This window comes from Bos mutus, chromosome 6 (assembly GCF_027580195.1).
Source record: "Bos mutus isolate GX-2022 chromosome 6, NWIPB_WYAK_1.1, whole genome shotgun sequence".
Classification (NCBI taxonomy): Eukaryota; Metazoa; Chordata; class Mammalia; order Artiodactyla; family Bovidae; genus Bos; species Bos mutus.
In genome coordinates, this window is record NC_091622.1 from 94646262 (window position 1) to 94670344 (window position 24083).

Consider the following 24083-nt stretch of genomic DNA (forward strand, 5'->3'; position numbering starts at 1 on the left):
AGAGCGCGCATCATTAATCATTCAGTGGGGTCGGCCCTTCAGTCAGTGGCAGCTCTGAGTAAGCTGAAGCGAGCCGTGAGCTAATCCTTCCTGCCACGGGGATCCTGGCGCGAGAGAGGACAACTGGACAGTCGGTCACATGCGTCGGTGGTGCCCAGACCCTGCCTCTCTTGCCGGGCTCCGAGCACGGTGTGCGTGTGCGCTCACGCTCCGGAACGCAGACCCGGAGCTACCCAGAAGGAAAAACCGATTCGGCGGCAGGCGGCAGGATGTTTAGCGCTACCAAGAGTTTCCCAGCAGGAAAGCAGCTCGAGCCCTGGCGTTAATTGCTTAAGGTGGCTCTCTAAACACTGAATAAACCCACTCCTTAGCTCTTTAGTAAATCAGTAGCCACAACAACGGCCAGAGCCTTCTACCCAGCGCGCCACACCAAAGCCTTCCCAAGTTGGGCTGCGAATCCTTGTTTGGTTCTTGGCGGCCAACACTTGGAGCACGGGCGGGGGATTCCCCCCGGCCGGGATGAATCCCCCTCGGGATGCAGTTCCCGAGACACCCCCGGGGCGGGGGTGGTGACAGTCGGGTCGGCTGGGCACCGGGGAAGTGAACTTGGAGACTGGATCCTGGGTAGGCGAGGGCGCGTTGCTGGGACGCCAGCGTTCCGCGGAGGTGCGAGAGGATGAGAACTCACTCACTCGGCATTTCAAGCCCCCATCCCAGGGGCTCGCGCGGGGCTGAATTCGGCGCCGCGTTGGCTTGAGTGGAGGTGGCCGTGCGGCGCGTGAGAACTGCTGGGGTGCGTGGCCCGGGTGCGCGCGCGCCGGGCGTCGGGGTGCAGCTTCCCTCCGCCCGGGTTCCCCTCCCATTCGCCCTCTCCCATCTCCTCCCTCCTCCACACCCCCGCCCCTCCCCGCACCGGCCGGAGAGTACACAAAGCGGCGGGTGAGGGGAAGCTTCGCAGGCGTGCACGGAGCAGTGAGATCACTGGCGTTATAAATATCCCAGTGCCAGCGCCGAGATCCGTTCGGGTGGCCTCCCTCTCTCTCGCTCCCCCCCTTTCCCTCTCTCTCTTCCCCGAGGCTATGTCCACCCGGTGCGGCGAGGGGGGCAGCGCCAGAGGCACGCAGCCGCGCAGGGGCTACGAAGCCCAGAACCAACCCTGCAAGATGCACTTAGGACCCCCGCGGCTGGAAGCATGAGCTTGTCCTTCCTCCTCCTCCTCTTCCTCAGCCACCTGATCCTCAGCGCCTGGGCTCAAGGGGAGAAGCGCCTCGCACCCAAAGGGCAGCCCGGACCTGCTGCCACCGAGAGGAACCCGGGAGGCGCCAGCAGCCGCCGGAGCAGCAGTAGCACCGCGACTTCCTCTTCTTCCCCTGCCTCCTCCTCCTCCGCGGCTTCTCGGGGCGGCCCAGGAAGCAGCTTGGAGCAGAGCAGCTTCCAGTGGAGCCCCTCGGGGCGCCGGACCGGCAGCCTCTACTGCAGAGTGGGCATCGGTTTCCATCTGCAGATCTACCCGGATGGCAAAGTCAACGGCTCCCACGAAGCCAATATGTTAAGTAAGTTGCTTGCTCTCCTCCAAAACCTGTCTTGAGCGGGTGGTGGGAGCATCGAGAGGGACCGCCGGTTATTCCCCAGGCTGTGAGCGCACCTTCCGGAGCCTGGGCCACTGGGATTCAGCCGGCCCTCGAAACAGCCGGGCGGGTTGGGTTGGAGGTGCGTCTGGGTGGCACGCACACCCTTACCGGTCTCGTGGGGATGGGGAAAGGCGATTCCTGAGGTACAGGCTACCCCGAGGCTGGTGCAGACAGGCATCTTGTTTCCAGCTTGCCCTGGTCCCAAAGAGGAGCTCCAACCTGTGCCCGGAGGAAAACCAAAAATCTTTCTCCTTGTTTAGTTTCTGTTTACCTTCTGCTTCTGTTTACCAGACTAGCATGTTCCACTGGGCAGCAAAGTGCACCCCTTTACCTGCCCATAACGGAACAGTTCTTTTAAAAATAACCAAATCTCACATACTCCCCTCTCACAACCGCTACCACAAACCCCAAATTGCTACATAATGTGTGTGCGTATATGTGTGTGTGTGTATCCGTATATGTCTCTTGTAGGTAGGTACATATTTGCACATCATATACATATAGGATATATAGGTATACCAGACAGGAGACCAGACGTTCTCTGACTGGAAGAAGACAGTGATCTAGAAAACTGGACACGTTTCGAGAGGGAGACGTGATGGACATTCGAATTATTAATTCTGGAGTTGAGTTTAGCAACGTTTAGTATCTTGAGACCATGACCAGACCTTGTGAGGAAGAGTGGCCGGCCTTTTGTCCTCCAAGGACAATTAAAGGAAAGTTCGGTATTTTAGAGAACATTTAGAGGCAGTTCAGTTCAGTACAGGTGAAAATTTTGTGGGTTTTTAAATTTAAGCCAAGTTTAAAATTTTCTTTCTTAGTTTAGCTCTCTCTCTCTTTCCCTCCTTCCTTGTCTCCTCCCTTCCACTCTGTCTGAGTTTCCAGACCATCACTGCGGTTCCTGATTCTTCTGTTTCTCCAAGGCAGCAGAGGGGAAAGATGTGTGGGACTGGGGACATCTCTGCGGACGTTTTCCTCGGTAGGGCCAGATGGCTCTTCCAGCCGGGGCTGGTCCAACAGATAGACTCACGGCCGGGCCTCAGGGACCCAGGGAGAGTGGAAACGTGGCCAGGAGACAGCGCACAGTCATCCGGCCCGGAGTGTCAGCCTGGTGGCTCCCAGGTGTACTTAACTTTCTCTGCCTCAAGCCAGTGAACCCACAGATTTCTTCTTAACCAAGCTCTGGAGGAGCGGGGGCGCCACTGCGGGGCTGGCAGCCGCCCCCACGGGGGGTTGGAGATGCGCATATCGGTGGGGGGGCCGGCTGGCAAGCTCTCTCTTGGGAGTTCAGGAGGCGGGAAGTGGAACGCGAGCGCGTCCACGCCTGCCCCTTGCCCCTGACTGCTCCTACCGCCTCTGCCTTCAGCTTGCTGTGCTGCCCGTGGTGAGGTGGCTTGGAGCACCGAACCCCAGAGAGGGCCTTCCGCGTCAGCCCTAGCGAATGCCAGGGCCTCCCACACGCTCTTCAGAGGGGACTGTTTTTGTTTTTTTTTTAAAGAATGTATTTATTTTTGGCTGGGTCTTCCTTGCAGTGGCAGTCTTTCTGTACTTTCAGGAGCCCGGGCTACCCTTCCTTGTGGTGCATGGGCTTCTGATTGCAGTGTTTCTCTAGTTGCAGAGTGCAGACTTCACTAGTTGCAGTGTGTGGGCGCGGGAGTTGAGGCACAGGACTTAGTTGCTCAGGGGGATATGCAATCTTCCCGGACCAGGGATTGATCCTCTGTCCCCTGCTTTGGGAGGTGAACTCTTATCCACTGCATCACCAGGAAAGTCCGAGGGGCCTACTTCTGTGTTTTAAGGTTCATTGCACTCGTTAAACTTCTCGCCATATTTGGTGGTAAAAGGCAAGGTCAATTAGGGTGAAGGGGAATTTCCGGAGATTTCAGGGTAAGCAAATGTTATGTCTAAGCAAGTGTTACTTCCATCTGTCCTCATTTTGTCCCACCCAGCTCTCCTTCCACCAGACATCAGAGCTCATTTCCCCACTTGTGGTAATCTTTCCCTCTTCCTCTTACAGGAACACTGTTTCTATTCTGTTCTTCCTGTTGTTCAGTAGCTAAGTTGTGTCTGACTCTTTTGAGATGCCATGGACTGTAGCCCACCAGGCTCCTCTGTCCATGATATTTCCCAAGCAAGAATACTGGAATGGGTTGCCATTTCCTTCTCCAAGGGATCTTCCCAACTCAGGGGTCAAATCCACATCTCCTGCATTGGCAGGTGGATTCTTTACCACTCAGCCACCAGGGAAGCCCATTCTTCCTGTAGTTTATCCCCAAACTCAGCCTCAACAGAGAATGACTTCTATGTTCCCAAGGGAAGATTCAAAGCTAACCTGCAAGGAGCCACAGGTTGGATCCCAGAGTGGGTAAAGGAGGTGTTGGAGCGGGTTTTGGTGTGCTAGGAATCTCTGAAAACCAGACTCATTCCCACAGTATTTACCCTCTTCTCTTGGAAGAAACCACAAGAGACAAAGATTTTTTGCAGCTTAGGCCTTTTGGAGGGGAAGTTATAGAAAAGTAGAGAAAGGGAAAATGAGAACAGATCAACAGAGAATACATTCAGCTAAAGAAGACATTGGCCAGTATTTATTTCCAAGGTACCTTTTATTTTAAAATCCACTTTGAAAGATATCTAACAAGAACAGACACAAAATGCTGCTTTGTTTCTTAAGCAAAACTAAATAAAAGTGCCTAAATAAAACTTTCTTAATTTAACTAAGAAATTTAACGCTTTCCTAATTCATTCCAGTTTATAACAGCCTTTCACAGTTTAGTCTGTATCTTTTGCTTGGCTTTCGATCAGTTCACTTATTCATTCATGCATTTGTTCATGTACCCAACACAGGATACCTAGCTCAGCAAGCTTGATATTCTGGTTACTTGATATTGGGTTAGTTGGGATTTTTTTTTCCTTTGCCTTCTATAGGATTTTCTCACAGAGGAAAGTATAATTTGTTTAAATCATGGTGATTTTCAGCTTTGTGATGTCTGGAATGTCCTATACTGTATCATAAGATTTTGCTACTGTTGATCCATGAAGAATTTATAAAATATGTCATGTTTAAAAGGACAGCATGTAATTTGAAAGTTTAAAATGAATCTCTGTCTTTAAGTAGCTGTGAAAGAGAAACAAGATCTGCTAATTGAAGTTGGTCATAGACCTTTTTGAAGATAGCACATGATGGTTTCCTGATACATATGTAAACACAGGAGTTGTTTATGGACTATTGGTTGGAGTAGATAAGGAAACATTTGCCCAAATCTCTTAAGAGATGCTGAGAGAGCTTGGACCATGAGAACCATGGAGGATACATCAGTTTTACCTCATCATCTAATTCTACTGTCTATGAGTCAGCAGTGATGGAAAACACATTATTCTGACACAGCTTGTTACCTCTGTAAAGAGTCAAAACTCTGCCATGAAACTGCATTCTAACAGGTTCTTCTAAACTCCATAATTTTCTGTAATGTTTATCAGAAGAGAGAAATATATATGCATGTATGTTTCATGACTATCATTTGACATTAAAAATTTTCCAAAACCCTGAATATTTTTTGTTTTGTTATCAAAAGTACATTTCCCATAGATCTTGAAATATAATTTGTTTAGCTAAGGTGTACCACTTAATATAGTCTTAGCTTCTCATACAAGAGTTATCCCAAGTTTTAAAGACAAGAATCAAGCTCACTGCACATAAACTCTTATCATAGGAAATGCTAAGGAAGGATGAAGATGGGCAAGACAGGATAGATGATAGAATTCCACTACTGAATGAAAACAAAACTTTCCTTTAATTTCTACATTTTCAAGTTTAATTTCAATACAATGCTTCTGTTGGCTTATCTTGGGCCACTGAAGAAAAGGCAGTCAAGTAACTGTCAGTTCAGGGAGCAAAAGCTTAAGGCTATAGCTACACAAAGACTAACCGTTCACATAAAATTATGGAGATTACAGTCATTTATTTTGGCTAGCTTTTAAAAATCTGAATTCACTGTCAACCTTGATATTAATGCACAGTCAACCTTTATATAGTCCCTGAAGCCTAAATAAACCAGAATCTATATGGAAAAACTCAAGTGGCAAATTTGCTAACTTAATGAAGACTGCTAAACTCAGATTTCAAGACTCAGATTTGATAATGACTTATCATGTTTGTTGCTGTGTGAAGCCAAGTAGAGAAACTTCAGCTTTAAATGATTTATCTTTGAGAGTTTTCAGATGCACTGTTGAAATCTTCTGAATACATGGAATATTTGTGTATCTTATTCACTGATAAAATAGAAAAAAGGGAGATGTCTACATAACTGTATCAACCATCATTGATAAAAGTCTTACTGTATTAAAAATTCTAGAGGGGACTAAGTGAACAAATCTAGATAGAGATTTTCTTATGGGAATAAGTTTACTTTGTAATAAACACCTAATGCTTGTAAGTAGATTAAGCAGTGCGAGACCCTGAATCCCTGCATCCTTCAACCTAGATGTCAATCCCAGAATTCCACCAACAGAGAATAATTCCTTCAATTTAACACTGCTTTTTACTTTTGATCCTCTTAAATGTGAGCACCCTAGGAAAGATAACACATTGTCACTTGTACTTTAATGTGAATTAATTTATACTGATCTCTCTCTCTTTCCCATTCCCCTGCTGCTGCTAAGTCACTTCAGTCGTGTCCGACTCTGTGCGACCCCATAGATGGCAGCCCACCAGGCTCCCCCGTCTCTGGGATTCTCCAGGCAAGAACACTGGAGTGGGTTGCCTTTTCCTTCTCCAATGCATGAAAGTGAAAAGTGAAAGTGAAGTCGCTCAGTCGTGTCCGACCCTCAGCGACCCCATGGACTGCAGCCTTCCAGGCTCCTCCATCCATGGGATTTTCCAGGCAAGAGTACTGGAGTGGGGTGCCATTCCCATTCCCCCAGCAGGACCAAAATAGCAGGAGATTACTAAGACATATATTCATACATGTGTACACATGGAGTATCCTGAAAAGGAAGAGAGGTAGTGAGATGATCAAAGAAACAATCCAACTTACAAACATTCACTGACTGTAATCTGAGACACTTGGCCTTCCACAGTTTTTCTTCTGGCTACCATTTGGGCTTCCATGGGAATTGTAAATTCCCATCAAATTTATTATTGCTGACTCCTAAGCGGAAATTACTAAAATTAAAAAAAAAATCAATTTTAGAGAAATGCTTTCTGAAATTTATATACATGTGATTTAGTGCACATAGGTTTAAAACACTTAGAATTCTTTAATGAGTTATTGAGATTTGGCATAAAAATCAATAGGCCTGTGATCTTTTTAGGCAGGTGAGGGGAAAGAGGTTGAATTGTGGGGCCTGAAGAATCTACTCCAATATTCTATGAAAAAAGACATTGTGAAATTACTGTTGAAATGACTTTAAAACTATAATCTTACGAGTGTTCCCAATAGTACACTATAATTACATTAAAATTTAGAACATCATACCAAAGTTAACTTTTGAAAAAACAATTATTTCATTTAATCTCAGCTTGTTTCTTTCCTTCATTCTTCATAACTTGAAATAGAATGATTTTTGCAGAATTATATTTTCAAGGTTTCAATTAAATATAATTTTCTTAAAATTATAAATCCTTTTATTCTCAGGCAATATATCATTTTTTTGTACTGGAACTTATAAGAAAAGAAGCCATGTAGTATGTAATAAAATAACATTTTCACACATATTGTTTCATCTTCCCCGTATTTAAAATTTATTACAATGCAAATTTTATATAACATATACATGCAATTGGGAAATGAGTCAAAATGGGTCTTTCTTAAAAATAGAATATGTTGTCGGAAGCCAGTTATATAAACAAAATATTAAACAAATATTTACAGAGCCCTTTTGTCTTGACCTCTTAAATGTTAACCTGCAAACACATGAGAATTAATGAGAATTTTTTCCCCCGACTAATACACAATAGATTACAAAACCAGGTGATTTTCCAGACAATAATACAGAAAGCCTTTACCAGTAAAGAGCCAGGCGTTAATTGAGGGAAACATACAATCAAGTCTTTTCTACCAACTCCACATTGTCTGTTTTGTATCTGTCATTTTACACATAGATGATTTCTTGTGTTCTCCCTGTCTCATTTTTTAACAGATGTCTACATAGTATTCTCAATTGTATTTATCATCTCCGAAATATCAAAAATCATTAATGCTATTTTCAATATCACCCTGTAATTTTGATAGAAATATAACTTTGCATCAGATATTCTAATCATGCTTTATTAATAATATTATTATTGTACTACATTATGTAGTAAATTTGTCTTTACAAAGCATTCTGTGTGCTTTGTTACTATTTGATAAAATGATAATGCTTCTAAGTCTTTGTATACGCATCACAATCAGTCTGTATCATAACATCTATTATAAATTGAATTTTGAAAACATTTTGAAGAAAAAAATTTCTAAGACACAGTGTTGTTTTGGTTTTTTTTTTAGGAGTTTTTTTTCCTGAAAGCAAAAGTAATTCCTTTCCAATAGTTTTTAGATTTGGGGGAGTTCGTTTTAAAGAAACACCCACTAATAAAGTGGTAGTGGTAGTTTTCTTGAGATGTGTTTTATTTACTCCAGGCTAAGAACACTTATTCATAAGAACAGTAGTTTCCCTATGAACTTTCTGTTCAAGTATTTTTTAAAAATGAAGTTGAATAAATAAGTGGCAGGATTTGCTACAGTTATAGGTATTAGGTCACATTATGCAACATTTAGTGCTCTATAAAGATACTCATATATGTGTTTGTATGTATTATATACATGTATATCCACAATACACTGCTTCTTGTATATTGAATAATTTTATATATACTTAAAATACTGTAGGAGGAGATTACCATGTTAAGAAAATCTGATGAACTTCCCTATTCAACAGAGTCCTATTGAAATATGCTAATTAGAATATATGCTCAAAATACTACAGATTGAAATATTGAGATTTTTTTTCCTTCTCCCTTCCACTCCCACTTGCTTCCTTCCTTTCTTCCAAGGCAGGTCCATTTATAGCTTTAATGAATAATATTTTATCTTTTTTATTTTTGCAATTTGATGTAGGCAGTTAACAAAAAGCCCTATGCTTTTCTCTTGTTCATATGGCATTACATATGAGTTTATGGTAAACAGGCAGGAATTCCAATTATATACAGACTATGAGTTTCAGCTTCTTAAAAATACGCTATGAACTGTAGTGTGCAACTCTTTTGACCCAGTGGATGTGAACTTTCAAGTTATTATAGGAGACAGAGGGACATAGACTTGGTAGTTCTCACTATGAAATACCAAATATAAATGATAACATAATAAAATACCTCATGAGATTTTTTCCAGAAGAGTCATTCAAAATGCAAGATGTCTCAAACCGTAATCCATCAAACACTTCATTGAGCTTACAACCCCAAATTATCTATGGTGCTTTCAATGTCTTGTTATGTGTAATCTTGAAATAAGCAACCACTAAATGATAGGGTATGATATATATTGATTTGTACTTTTATAATTATGGTCATTTGAGAAGAGGGATTTTTTACTTCATTGAATATTGTTTTCAAGGCTTCCAGTGATTTATATTAATTTTGAGTGCAGTTGTATGTGCTTTAATATTCAATGGACTGTCTTAACTTTGACCGAGCAACAATGCATGAGAATTATTTTGTAAAACATTTTAAACAGTCTTTTCCATTTCTCTAGAACTTGAAAAGATTCTTCTGTCAAACACTGATTATGAATAGTGACATCATTTTAGGAAAAAATGAGTGCTAATGAAGCACAAGCAAATTTTGAACCTTGAAATTTATCATTTTAAATGAATACTTGAGTGCTAAACCTTTTTTTCCTTTTACATAATAAATGTCACAATAAACAAGGATGTTCAATACTTTTTAAAAAAATCACAGTAATAAGGAATGGAAAGAGTCTCTGTAGAAATTTAAATCTTCACAATGATATATAGAGGAGTCTGTGTTTTATTTTGGGATTTCTGTCATCCTAGGTATTTTGGAAATATTTGCTGTGTCTCAGGGGATTGTAGGAATACGAGGAGTTTTCAGCAACAAATTTTTAGCGATGTCAAAAAAAGGAAAACTCCATGCAAGTGTAAGTAGAACTACTTTATATTTGTTAAAGGTGTTACAGAGATTTTACATGTGTAAAATGGAACGAGTGATTTTCCAAATTGATAGATAAGACAATTTGCCCAGAGAACTTTATGTTTTTCATTTTTATAAGATTATGTGTCCATTAAACCAAGAGAATTGTGTGTGTTTTTGTAAGTAATAATTTAAATATTTTATTTATTTGAAAAGATAATATAGAATCCACAAACAGGTTTAAGGATAAGTTTATTTGAAAAAAGCATTCTCTAAGTGATTGTCATTATTTATGTCTTAATAGTGGTCCAAGTAAGGAGAAACATTATGGAAATACGATATTATATTTTAAAGTTACATACTGATGGTGGTTGTGTAACCAGTAAATCATGTTATTAATTTTAAAAGCTACTTATTATGTCAAAAATGGAGTCTAAGTCATAAAACATATTTATTTTAATAAGTATGGTGGGAAGAAACCAATAATGAGATGATTTTGACCTTTAATAGAGAAATTTCATTTGAGACATTTTCATCTTGTAGTTTTTGTTACATCAAAAACAATTACTTCTTAAAACTACGAAGACTGATTCTGCACTCGTAAACACTTTTTTTGGACTAGTTACGCAGTTTGTAATCAATTTATAAATTATAGATTTCTACGCTTTGTTCTGAAAATGCTCATTACTTGGGAAACACTAAAATGTTTTAAAGTTAGTAAAGTACATTTAGCTTAATTTTCCTGTTGAGAGTTTCTTTCATTAGTATTAGTGTGTATGCACAGCCCTTAAAGTTATTTATGCTTTGTCTGTGGTGTACTGTTTTGTCACACTAAATCATTTTAAAAAGCAGTTCTTCTTTAAAGCTACTCCTTTAATCCTTATTCACTTTAATTCTTATTAAATTGGAGAAATATGACTCCCAGTTTTCAAAGTATATAGGAAGTTTTAATCGAGCGCAGTCAATTGAAACTTACTAATTATGATTTCTGCTTTACAGACTTTTAAAAAATTGAAAGAGAATTTCACTTGGTTTACTGTTTAAGACTTTGTTTTCCTTTCTCTAGCATCTAAAGGTGGCTTGTTAATAGCTTTTGAAGGAGATCATAAAACTGAAGCTATTTCTACAGTTATTTGGGGATTAAATGAGATAATATATACAAAGCTTTTTAGAACAATATTAGGTACAATGTAAGTGCTCAATAAATATTACCTATTATTAGATAATTCAAATTTAAATACAATAAACTACTATAATCTCAGTTTATTAAATCTTTGTTAACCTCTTCAATCATCCATTGCAAGAGTTATAACTAGATTTACTTATCTCATTTTCTGAGCAGATTATTTTATTCTAGCAAATTACAATATTCATAAAATAATTGCTCTGGTTTATAACCTATTTTAAGGGGCAAAGTTCTGTGGAAAGCAGGACATGCCATTTTATTTTTAAAAAGATGTTCTAAAAATCCACACACAGAATGGAAAAGAATCATCAAATGCTTCTGCACTGAATAACTTTTCTTCAATCTACTTTGGTCATTAAAGATTGAAACACCTTCAAACTCTAAGCATTATAATAATATGCAATTCCTGAAAAAAATTTTCTGTTATTGGTTTGCTTATTTTGGGTGAAAATCTTAATTTTTAAAATATTCTGATTCAAGCCTTAGCATATGCAAAAAATAGACTACCTTGGGCCAGCTTAAGGATAATTGTCGCAGCAAGCAAAGTATTACAAATGGATGCCAATTAGAAAGGTCACACTGAGAGGTTAGGATACATGATTCCTCTGTCAAATGCAAGTAACAAATTTCTAGAAACTTGACCCAAATGTCTAAGGAAGGCTGGCTGAAATAATGCAGATAATGCAAAAACAGCATCTGTTATTCTTTCTCATCTTGGCAGGCTAAAAGTTATTTCATGGAGTAATGACTTTTAAACAGTACAAAGCAAGCCTTGCTCTTGTCACTCATTGAAGCTCTTTGATATAAAAGTCATTCTGATGACTTTGAGCTGAATTGAAGATAAAAAATTAAGCCCTATGATTATGTGAATTTTTTAAAAACCAATTGTCCAAGCCCACTGTCTCTTATTTGAGCTTTTATTATTCTCTCGATAGACACCTAATTAGATTATAAAGCGAATTATTTTTGAGGAAGTTGAATTTAGGTATAGTATTAGCCCTAATGTTTATTAGTTATATGCCAGTTGATTTGCTTCTTCTTTTTAGTTACTAGTTAAACATGTTGAAAAATTGTTCTTATAATTTTAAATATAATTATTTGATTTAGTTTGACTTTTGCAAAGTTTCATCACCACTAAAAAGGCTAAAATGCCTTACACTTTCAAGATTAAATATATAATTAAGTGAGTTGCTTTAAATTAATAATTGTGCAGAGCCATTTAAAGAGTAACTTTATAATCATTTCAAAAAATAGCTATATAAAATCGTCATGTTGTATATCTTAAACTTACACAGTGTTGTATGTCAATTGTATCTCAATAAAACCGGAAAAATTTTAAATTAATGAAGAGTAACTTTGGGGTTCTATTTACAAAGTGTGAACTATAAATGTAAAGTAGTCATATAATTCTGGGGAAAGTAAACCCATAGTATGTCGAGAAATATTCATGGATTATAGTAGATTTTTCTTGTTTTATATAGTAACAATCAGACTATTACAAATTAGTTACTAGGTAGAGATAAAATATCTGTATATTTCTTTCAAAGTTTTTTCACTCACATTCTCTCATTACCTGGTTAGGTGAGGCAACAGTCTCAGTCAGAGATGTTAAATATTTTCCTAAGTTACCACAGTTAACAAAAACTTGAACCAGAATAACATGCTTTAAAAATTCTCTCTGCATTTAAATGCTATAATGCTTGGTATGGAAAAGGTAGCTCGAAAGAAGATATTTTGTTTCATTTGGAACTATTTACACTATTTTCAGCTATTATTTTATGGAAATTAATAGTTGCATGTTTTAATAATATTTTTATGCTACATTTTAAAGAGTGAATACTGTGGTTCATCCTTAGACTATTTTTGCTTTCTTCTCTCTCTTTCTCTCTCATTCCAAGCTCTTTGGGAGGATCTTTTTCCCCCATCTACTTCTGTGTCTCCTGTACCTGATTTTAAAGTCTAGAAAGGAGGAGACGTGTGCACCATGAAACTTATCACACTGTTTTGTAAATGTTGGTCATTCAGTGTGATGAGGAGCTGCATCGGGAACCTCTTTTAGGATGTACTCCCGGAAGAAAAAGGAGATCTGTTTCATTCACAGAAAATCTTTCAGAAAATGCTTCATGGTCAGTGGACACGAAGATGGTGAACAGTATTATCAGCCCAGAAAGCTCAGGTTTAGGCAACATTTATGCTGACCTCCTTTGTGTGCTAAGTTTGTTAATTCTGTAAGAGAAGTTTTATCTGGACTTCAGCCATCTCAGTGTGCTCTGCTCTGTGCACTCAGTCAACCAACACACTCATATTAATCTCCACGCAGCTCCGATTCAGACCTTTAACTGCTGCTGCTGCTGCTGCTGAGTCGCTTCAGTCGTGTCTGACTCTGTGTGACCCCATAGATGGCAGCCCACCAGGCTCCCCCGTCCCTGGGATTCTCCAGGCAAGAACACTGGAGTGGGTTGCCATTTCCTTCTCCAATGCGTGAAAGTGAAGAGTGAAAGTGAAGTCGCTCAGTCGTGTCTGACTCTAGCGACCCCATGGACTGCAGCCTACCAGGCTCCTCTGTCCATGGGATTTTCCAGGCAAGAGTACTGGAGTGGGGTGCCATTGCCTTCTCTGGACCTTTAACTGGAAGACCCTAAATAGACAATGCAGTCAGATCCCTAGTGTGCAGGTTTTTTTCAGCAGCCGTTGCAAGGAGGAAGGTGTCTGGTCTTTTTCTCAAGATGCCTTGAGAATCATTGAGAGAAGCACGAGGTAATTGTTTCCCCAAGACCCTGAGGGTTAGTCAGAGCCTTCTCTGTGGCCTCTGTACTTTATCCACTTACTCCCAGGCTGAGGTACTAGGTGAGGCTGAGCACCCTTCTCTTTCGGTCTCTCTCTGCCTGCTTGTCTGTTCATGCTCCCTCCTCACTCTGTTCTTGCTCTCTTCTCAGGTTGCTTGTCTTTATCCAGAGTCTCATATACGGTGCCTTCCTGGATTTATCTGAGATGGGTCTGGATGTAAGAGAGGGAGATCTTGAGTCTGGTAGTTAAATTGTGTCATTCTTCTTAAACCGTATTGTTTTACTTAATCTTTCTATTCCTTGGCTTTATCAGCTGTAAAAGGAAGAAAATTAAACTAACAATACAGGGTGATAGTGGAGCATTTTAAATGAGATAATACATATAAAACACTTAGAATAGTTCCTGGAAAGTATTCAGCATTTAATGTTAGAACAGATCTTCCTGAATTTGCTCTCAGGCAGCTGTTTCATGATCCTATATCCCCTCTCTCCTCTTTCTGATTTTGGGGTCAGGCAGCTGTGACCCCCTTGGATATTTAGACCAGCCTCAAATCGCATTCATTATTGGCCTTTTTGTTCTTTTCTTTAGGTCCCAACTCGTCTTGCATACAGTAGCCTCTTATGTCCTGGGTTTTCCTTTTCCCAAGGAACTTAATTTGAAAGCAAGGATTTCCAATGGTCATAATCTCATAACTTTTTAAGATCCTTCTCGTGCATCGTGTTTTTTTCCCTTAAAAATCTAAATCTTAGAAAAAGTGGTTATCATGAATTTGTCAGTCTTTTCATAAACTATACGTGATCACCCATTGGTTGTTGGGGGAAAACATTTTAGCTTATTTTAAACATACAGAAAGAAGCATGTGGTGGAATTATTTTTGTTTCTCAGGGTTTTAGGGGATCATGCTTGGAAGGAAAGCTAATTGCAGAGTTTACGAAACAGGCATGGAATGTATGCTTGATCAGCCCTGAGCAAGGACTAGAAAAGCCTCCTTTCTTGGTTTCAGAGGGTGCCAGCTGGCTTGCCCAGGATGAGAGTCTGGACTGGACTTCCTGAGCTGGGGGCAGAGTGAGGAGGAGTCCGCAGCCCCAGAGCTGGGCATGTTTATTGAAAGGAGAAATGAAGGTTTGAGTGATGGCTATCATCATCATTAAAAAAATAATTTATTGGCCTCTGTAAAGGAATTGAATAGAAACTTCCCTTATCCTCTGTGTTGTGCTGTGCTAAGTCACTTCAGTCATGTACGACTCTTTGGGACTATATGGACTGTAGCCCGCCCCCTCCTCTGTCCGTGGGATTCTCCAGGCGACAATACTGGAGTGGGTTGCCATGCCTTTCTCCAGGGTATCTTCCTAACCCAAGGATCAAACCCCTGTCTGTTATGTTTCCTACATTGGCAGGCAGGTTCTTTACCAGTAGCGCCGCCTGGGAAGCACCCCCATCTTCTAAGAACTTTCAATTTACACAGTAAAATTGAGTACCTAGTAACTCAGGCTAAAAAAAAAAAAAATGGGTTCAGGATTCTACCTTTGCAGTAAATGTCAGTTTTCCCTTAATTTCACACTATGTTTATCTGGTTGTGCTGTGCTCAGTTGTGTCCGACTCTTTGGGACCCCATGGACTGTAGCCTTCCAGGCTCCTCTGTCCATGGGGATTCTCCAGGCAAGAATACTGGAGTAGGTTGCCATGCCTTCCTCTAGGGGATCTTTCCAACACTGAAGCTCTATTTTATTGAGGAAAATTACATGTAATGAATTGACTTGTAGCTTCGGAGATCCATTTCAGCCTAAAGTGAGAGATGGTGTTCTATATCTCCGGTGGCTTGGGGAGTGGCACTTGTTTTTATCAGTATTTTAACATGGAGCAACTTTAGGGCAAGGTAGTACTGTACAGAAGCCTAGGAGATGCCCTTGGATTTGCTCGTTGTTACTGAAAGAGCTTGAATCTAGGATTCAGTAGATGAGATTTAAGTCTTAGGCTTACCTTGGCATTTGGTAAATGTGGGGATTTAGAGGAACTAGTTTCTTTATTCTTCTGGCTGGAAAATCAGATAATAGCATCCTAATAGTTGTGGAATTATGTGAGAATGAAATAATATACGTAAAACACCTGGCCTCAATAGCCCAGCTCTTTTGAGCAAGGTGACTCAGACGGTAAAGAATCTGATTCAATGCAGGAGACCTGGGTTCGATCCTTAGGTCAGGAAGATTCCCCTGGAGAGGGCAACCCACTCCAGTATTCTTGCCTGGGAAATCCCGTGGACAGAGGAGCCTGGCAGCCTACAGTCCACTGGGTTACAAAGAGTCAGACATGACTAAGGGACTGAGAACTCATGCCTGAGCACTCACATATATTCCCTTGATTGCTCAGCATGAAGTATTGAGATACAGAATGGCCAGATTAGAGATTGCTAAGCAGGAAATATGGCCAAGCTCTGGAGATGGCACGGCTTGCCTACAACTGACCCATACAATACTTGTGAAGAGTAGGAGGCCACCTTCAGGGTGCGTGCTGCCCTGTTCTGGAGTTCTCTGCTTGGGAGCAGTTGGAGCAGGGTCTGGCTTTCGGCTTTCACTCACTACCGAAGGTTGGTACTTTTGTGCTGGGAACATCCTGCGCAACCGTACAAAACAGCCTGGGCTTAGGGCACCTGACCCGGGCAGTCCCATTGGCATGGGTAGTACTGGGAACCAAAACACACTGAAAGAACATAGAGGAACCGGAAGTAGGGATGCAGGCAGCAAGAAAGTGTTGTTTAGAGCACAATTTGGTCTATAACTGCGTTGATTACAGTCTATAAGAATAGTTTAATGATTTAATAATATTATATAGCCTTCGACAACATTTTAATTATTTGTATTTATTACTTAACTTTATAAAGTTTTGCAAGAGGCAAATCAAATAAAAAGTGAAATAAAGAATTAAAATTGATTAAATACCCCACAGACTCGAGGGTTTATACTCCAGGGCTTTGCTATTAGCCTGAATTCAATCCTCTTTATACATCTCTTTCATACATCATATATTTACTTTGATAGTGGCACATAATGAGAATTGGGACCCTATTAACATGCCCTCAGCTCCCTTGCTATAAGATTCTCAATCATCTTAGAGCATGTTGACTAAGAAAAAAACTATATTAAAAGGTTTTAGAAAGTTTTTTAAAAATATTGTTTCAGAAAGAATTCTCTGGTTTAATTGACCTTCAGATTTCAATTAAGCAGACTTGTTCTTTTGTGGAATATTACTTTCTTTGAACTGAATTTGATTTTTCTTTTAAATATCCACTGTGTGCCCTCTCCCTGTGAGGAGATGAGTAGAATCAAGGCAAAGTGTTCTCCTAAGCCCAAAATTCTTGTTTTATTTAATAGCACTGTGTTGCCCCACCTCTGAATTATTTCCATAGTTTCAAGCAAAAGTAGTGTAATTTAGTTTTTATTTGTTCTGTCAATTAAGACTATTTTAAATTATGTAGAAATCAGCCAATTTAAACATTTCATTTTAATTTTGCAGTTATGGCTTGTTGACTGTAACTTATTTTTACACTTGCAAAATCAAGGAGAAATTAAAGAGAAAAACAGATAATTTAAGTCAACAAAGAACACAGGCAGAACCATATTAAATTGTCTTTCTTCGTAAAAATGGCAACCAGCAGTGTCTGGGATGTGATAGATAGTCAATAAACATCTATTGAATAAATTCAGAAAATAATGAATTAGAAACAAAGATAGGGGTTCTTTATGAACATGTTAATGATTGGTTTTGTTGTAGTGACTGATGGTGGTAGGATGAAGGTGATGTGTGTTCTGTTTTCAGTAGCTTATTTGAAATCTGATTCACCTCTCTACTTCACACCTGAACTGTAGATAAAGTCTTTATGTTGACTTCACTTTTTCTAGGGAAATAATCCAGTTCTTTTATTTATTTTTTAAGTTTTTGGTTGGAGGATGATTGCTTTACAATGTTGTGTTGGTTTCTGCTATAAAACAACATGAGTCAGCGATAAATATACATGAATCTTCTCCCTCCTGAGACTCCCTCCCACCCCCACATCCCATCCCTTGAGGTTATCACAGAACACCACAGCTCTATTATTTTAAAAGTATATATTTTGCTAAAGGAGTTTTTATAATTCCAAAAGAATTTCAAAGGTTAAACTTAGCCTGGTAGATTTATTATCTAAAATTGTATAATGGCAAATGTACATTTAAATAATTCTGCTGCTTGATGACTCTGCTATAGAGATGTTTAATGAGTAACATTAAGGATAGCCATGCACTGCTTCCCTGGTGGCTCAGGGGTTAAAGCGTCTGCTTCAATCCCTGGGTTGGGAAGATCCCCTGGAGAAGGAAATGGCAACCCACTCCAGTATTCTTGCCTGGAGAATCCCATGGATGGAGGAGCTTGGTGGGCTACAGTCCACGGGGGTCACAAAGAGTCAGACACGACTGAGCGACTTCACTTTCACTTTCATGCACTGCTTGGGGTTCCCATCTTGTCTGAAAAGGGCCAGGGATATTGATAGGAACAGTCAGTTTCTCCAGAAGAAACTAGATCCCCTGATGAAAAAAAACTCACTGAAATGTTCATTTCAAATGATTCTGTTCCATTGTAGCTGGAAGAATTTTTCAGACAAAACATTAAATTAGAAGTCAATTAAGAAAACCAAAACAGTCTGACTGCCTTTGCTTCTGTTTCAGTGTGAAGTTTGGAATGGCTAAGGGCCTACAAGTAGTGTGTGGGTCCTCAGAATTCTATCTCTATACCCCATGTGACAATTAAGTGCCCCTTGAAAGACCTAGAGCATGAACAGTCATCCTGGTAAAGGCTTCTCTTAAGAAAGAACATGAATCTTGAGCAGAGGAGGGGGAGAGGGAGAAAGTTTTTAGATGCAATAATTTTAGGGACAGTATTGCTATAGGTTAGGTGTGTGTATGCATGTGTCTGTTGGTCACATCAATTTAAAAAAAAATACAGGTTTCTTCTTTATTTTCATTGACACTGTTAGGAGAAAAAGGTTAAATTATACAGTGCTGCTAAGTCGCTTCAGTTGTGCCCGACTCTGTGCGACCCCAGAGATGGCAGCCCACCAGGCTCCCCCATCCCTGGGATTCTTCAGGCAAGAACACTGGAGTGGGTTGCCATTTCCTTCTCCAGTGCATGAAAGTGAAAAGTGAAAGTGAAGTCGCTCAGTCGTGTCCGACTCTTAGCGATCCCATGGACTGCAGCCTACCAGGCTCCTCCATCCATGGGATTTTCCAGGCAAGAGTACTGGAGTGGGGTGCCAACACTTTTAAAAAATTTGTCAAAATTGAATTAAGTAATCACTGCTGTCTTTATTTCAGGAAAATGATTTTTGTGTGTGTGTGAAACTGGGGTAGAAGTCAAGTCAAAGTATAATGTACTGTACATTAGAAATGTTATTCAGACATATTTTAAGAAAAAAAATCTGAGGCAGGATGAATATACGTGCTACTGTTCTTTAATGAAATCTTCCACACCTTTCTAAAATGCTTGTCCATTTATGTAGCAGAAAATATTCCAGAAGACTATTGCTGTTGTTCAGTTGCTAAGTTGTATCTGACTCTTTTCCACCCCGTGGACTGCAGCACACCAGGCCTCCCTGTCTCTCACTGTCTCCCAGTGTTTGCCCAAGTTCATGTCCATTGAGTCGGTGACACTATCCAACCATCTCCTCCTCTGCAGCCCTCTTCTTTTACCACATGACTATAGTTTTTATTTTACAATAAAACTTTGAGATTATCTAATTGAATGGGAGAGCACTGATGTCCTTTTAAGAGCTAAGTTGACAAATCTATGTTTGGTTTGTAAGAAAGCCTTTTTAATGGAAAGCCAATAAGAACAATAAATGTCTCCTCTTCTAAAGGAATGTCAGCATAGCACCCTTGTCCTAGGTATGGGCCAGTAGGTTAGGATGTGATGAGAGAAAGCCATAGACAATGGTTCTTTAAAACACTAGATTATAGCCTGCTAAAGACCCAGTCAAAGAAATTGCCAGTAGGCAGATTCTCAGATACATAGTATCAGAGTCCTCAGATAAAGAGCTTTTTGACTGAACTACACTCTACACTCGAATGTAAATAACTTAGGTAGACTGTCATGTGTAAGATAAATGCGCTATTGGAAATACTCTGAGATTGGTTGTCTTCTGATATTGTCAGTACCTTTCAAAACTCAAAAATTCTATGTGGCCATCAACAGTAGGTATATGTAGATTGTTTTGCAGTGTTCAGACTTCCAGATTACAAGGTTGGGATCTGTACTGCAGAAGAAAGCTTGATATTATTAGAGAAGCAAGGAAACTAGAGGACTGTTAGTTCCACTGTGGAACTGAAGCAGAGCATATTAAAAAGCAGAGACATTATTTTGCCAACAAAGGTCCGCCTAGTCAAAGCTATGGTTTTTCCAGTAGTCACATATGGATGTGAGAGTTGGACCATAAAGAAAGCTGAGCACCAAAGAACTGATGCTTTTCAACTGTGGTGTTGGAGAAGAATCTTGAGAGTCCCTTGGACTGCAAGGAGATCAAACCAGTCCATCCTAAAGGAAATCAGTCCTGAATATTCATTGAAAGGACTGATGCTGAGGCTGAAACTCCAGTACTTTGGCCACCTAATGCAAAGAACTGACTTATTTGAAAAGACCCTGATGCTGGGAAAGATTGAAGGCAGGAGGAAAAGGGATGACAGAGGATGAGATGGTTGGATGGCATCACCAACTCAATGGACATGAGTTTGAGCAAGCTCTGGGAGTTGGTGATGAACAGGGAAGCCTGGTGTACTGCAATTCATGGAGTTGCAAAGAGTCGGACTGAACGACTGAACTGAACTGAACTGATGGAACCTCTATGATATATAAAGAATTATATATGTAAACAAATATATATTTTATATATATAATATATATGTAGTTGTTTAGTCACTAATTCATGTCCAGCTCTTTTTTCAACCCCGTGGACTGTAGCCTGCTGGTCTCCTCTGTCCATGGGATTTCCCAGGGAAGAATACTAGAGTTGGTATTTAGTGTTCATATATATGGGTCAAGATCCTTAGTATTCCAAAGCCCAAGACGTTTGTACAAATGGTCCTCCCTGAAATTGTGAAACCTAGTCCAGGATAGGGAATTCTACTTCTTTGGGAGTTATGGACTCTTTTGTATTTGATGAAAGCTAAACTCCAGATCCTTTTCCTAGAAAAATATTTTGATTCTCACAATAGCCTTGTGGCTGCACGTATTGTGAACAAGGAGCCTAAAGCTAAGAACTCAATTGGCAGAACTAGCATTTGATTGTAGGTCTATTTGGCACCATCTCGCGCTCTTCTCCTATGCTGTGTTCATTCAACTTCCTCAGTACGGCACACTGAGCCTTTTCAGAGCTGGTACTGGCCTACTTTGTCATCTTTATCTCTGGGTCCTTTCTCTATGCATCCTAAGTGAAAGTCACATTGAACAACTTATAGTAGCTTCCTGATGACCTGTGAACACACCGTTGCTGTTCCCTGAAAAACCTCTCATGTCACCTGATTACTATTATCTCATTGTCCTTTGAGACTCAGCTCAAAAGTCACTTTCTGGGAAGACCTTCCTGCCCTCTTCGCTGCCACCTCTATCCTTTTAGATGCCTTGTACCCTCTGCATACCACTATCATAATTCCATTTATCAAACTGCACCATGATGAATGTCTACTTCTTTGCTTATTCCACTGTTCTGTGAGCATTTTCAAGGGCAGGTGTGTGTGTGTGTGTGTGTGTGTGTGTAGAGGGAAAGAGAGAGTGATATCTGCCTGAAGTGTTGCTAGTGACTCCAAAAGGTAATTTTTTTATTCCTGGCATCAAATAGACTCTCCTGTATCACTGTGTGAAGATGAATTTTTTGCTAAAGAACTCTTAACACATGCAATATTAATAGGGCCATATGCTACCCCTTTCTCAGCACCAGGAAGCACACAGATGAGACTGAAAACTGTATTCTTGTTTCAAAGGATAACATGACCCCATTTCTCTGAATGAATTCATGTTTTACCAGGCAATTTTTTCTTAGTAATATAGTACTATTTACTTTCTTGATGGTTTAGGAGGGGGAAAATCTTACGTTAAAAGTTAAATTTTTAACTAAAATTTTCAATGTATGTTAAAAAGAGCAACAGAATTTAAATATATTGAATTCCTGTTATTTTAATATACACTGATATTATTTCACAATTGTGTAATTCGTAGTAAACCACCAGCATTACAAAGATGAATGAAGTAGGAATATAGAAATGAAAATAGTAATTTTAAAGCAACTTTAAAAGAGGCAAATGTGTCTTTATAAAGAGAATGGAGTCGGAGTGCAGGGGCCAGTGGAATTCTTGTTTTTCTTTATAGTCTTCTATAAAGACTTCTATAAAGACTTCTTTATATTACATGCTGAAAATATTATCATTGCTTGAATTTCCTCCTCCTCTTCTTTTTTTTTTACCTCTAGGCCAAATTTACAGATGACTGCAAGTTCAGGGAGCGATTTCAAGAAAACAGCTATAATACCTATGCCTCCGCGATACACAGAACTGAAAAGACGGGGCGGGAGTGGTACGTGGCCCTGAACAAGAGGGGGAAGGCTAAACGGGGCTGTAGCCCCCGGGTTAAACCTCAGCACGTCTCTACCCACTTTCTGCCAAGATTCAAGCAATCGGAGCAGCCGGAACTTTCTTTCACAGTTACTGTTCCCGAAAAGAAAAAGCCACCTAATCCCGTCAAGCCAAAGGTTCCCCTTTCCGCACCTCGGAGAAGTCCTAACACCGTGAAATACAGACTCAAGTTTCGCTTTGGTTAAGACTTACTTTGGTTTTGAGAGAAACCATGGAGTCTCCTCAGGAGTTTCTGCAGCTGTCCTCAGTGCTCTGAAGACAACTTCTTGGACACAGCTTCAGCTATATACTACACTGTATTGAAGTCAGGTCATTTGTTTCAGCTTGACTGAAACAAAAATGTTTTCTGATAGTAACTGAACTGGAATTCTTTGTACCAATATAGGGAGTTCACGACGACATAAAGCCTTTTGCTTTATGCTTGGTGCATACAGGGATTCTTTTTTGGAAAGTTCAACAGTGGGGACTATGTATTTTTCTGACTTTTACAGATCAACCTGAAGAAAACATACATGATACATTTTTATTTTTGGTTTCCAAAGAATATTTTGATGGAGATAAAAGTATTTTATTAGATTTTTTTTTAAAGTACCTCTGCATTGAGCATATTTTCTTACTTTTATTATTTCTAATTGATAAGATATGAAACAACCATTTTAATGCAGTTTATGAATTATAAATATGTTTATAGACCATTTTTAACATGTGGATTTCTTTTTCATTGTTCTCATTCATTGCACTTTTAATTTTTATTATGATTGTTTTTCTACCATACCTCAGATCATGTAAGTTTAATTTTACATCTTAAAATGTTTAAATTCTCTTCAACAGCACTAAAGGCTCAGCTTGTGTTTGTGTGTGTGTGTGAGTGTGTGTAAATTCATGATTTTATATATGGAATCCTGTCTCTGTGGTGGCTGGGCTATAATGGGTTAGAAGTAAGGAGAAAATGTAAGGAATTTTTGGTGGAATTAAAAGTTGAGGCAAGGAAAAGAATTAGAGGTTCAAGTGCACTGATTTTGCAGTGTTTATTGATAGCTAATTCTACCTTGCCTTCACTTCCCATTTTATCTACCCCCTGCCCTCATTCTTTAAAGCTGGAGAAATACATTTTATTCTGTCCATCAAGCATAGACTATGAAACCAGAGTGCTTAAAATACCTCTTCTATGACCTTCTGCTATCTCCACTGTATAGATCCACAGGGAGCAACCCATTTAGTGGAAAAACACGGAGAACCGAAGGAGATGAATCATGTAACAGTTATCCATGTCAAGTCCCATTATCTAAAATATTATTACTCAAACACTCTTTGAGTTTCCTATCCTAAAGGTAACCACCTCAGTGAATAGATCTGCCCTTTTATAAGGAAAATTTCTGATGTATATTTTTAAATAGTTGGCTATGTGACATGGGAAACTTAATCTGATGAGTTGAAAATGGCACTTAAATGTCAACCCAAATACTGAATGTTTGGTATAAGACAGAAAATTTAACTGAAAAGAATTTACATAATTTATTTTCTTGGGTAATCATTTTTATGGAGTTCTATGAGATAGAAGTATTTTCTTCAGAAAGGTGGCAATAAAAATGGTAAAGCTAATGTTTAAAAGTATGTCCCACAGGAAGAGCAAAAATTGTGCACAGAAAGTATGTGATTTGTATTTAAGCACGTTTCTTTTCTTTTAAAAGATATTGCTAAACTGT

The 24083-nt window shown here is 39.6% G+C and overlaps 1 protein-coding gene across 2 annotated transcripts; it reads left to right on the plus strand.

Moving 5' to 3' along the window:
* Positions 1-905: 905 nt before the first annotated feature.
* On the plus strand, positions 906-23848 carry FGF5 (fibroblast growth factor 5). Of its 2 annotated transcripts, XM_005909150.2 has the most exons (3): positions 907-1553; positions 9660-9763; positions 22215-23848. In XM_005909150.2, the coding sequence occupies exons 1-3, from the start codon at positions 1193-1195 to the stop codon at positions 22560-22562; spliced, it is 813 nt and encodes a 270-aa protein (XP_005909212.1). In that variant the 5' UTR covers positions 907-1192; the 3' UTR covers positions 22563-23848. The 2 variants fall into 2 exon arrangements, with proteins under 2 accessions (XP_070229082.1, XP_005909212.1); XM_070372981.1 differs by lacking the exon at positions 9660-9763 and having other exon boundaries at positions 906-1553; positions 22215-22365.
* Positions 23849-24083: the final 235 nt, after the last annotated feature.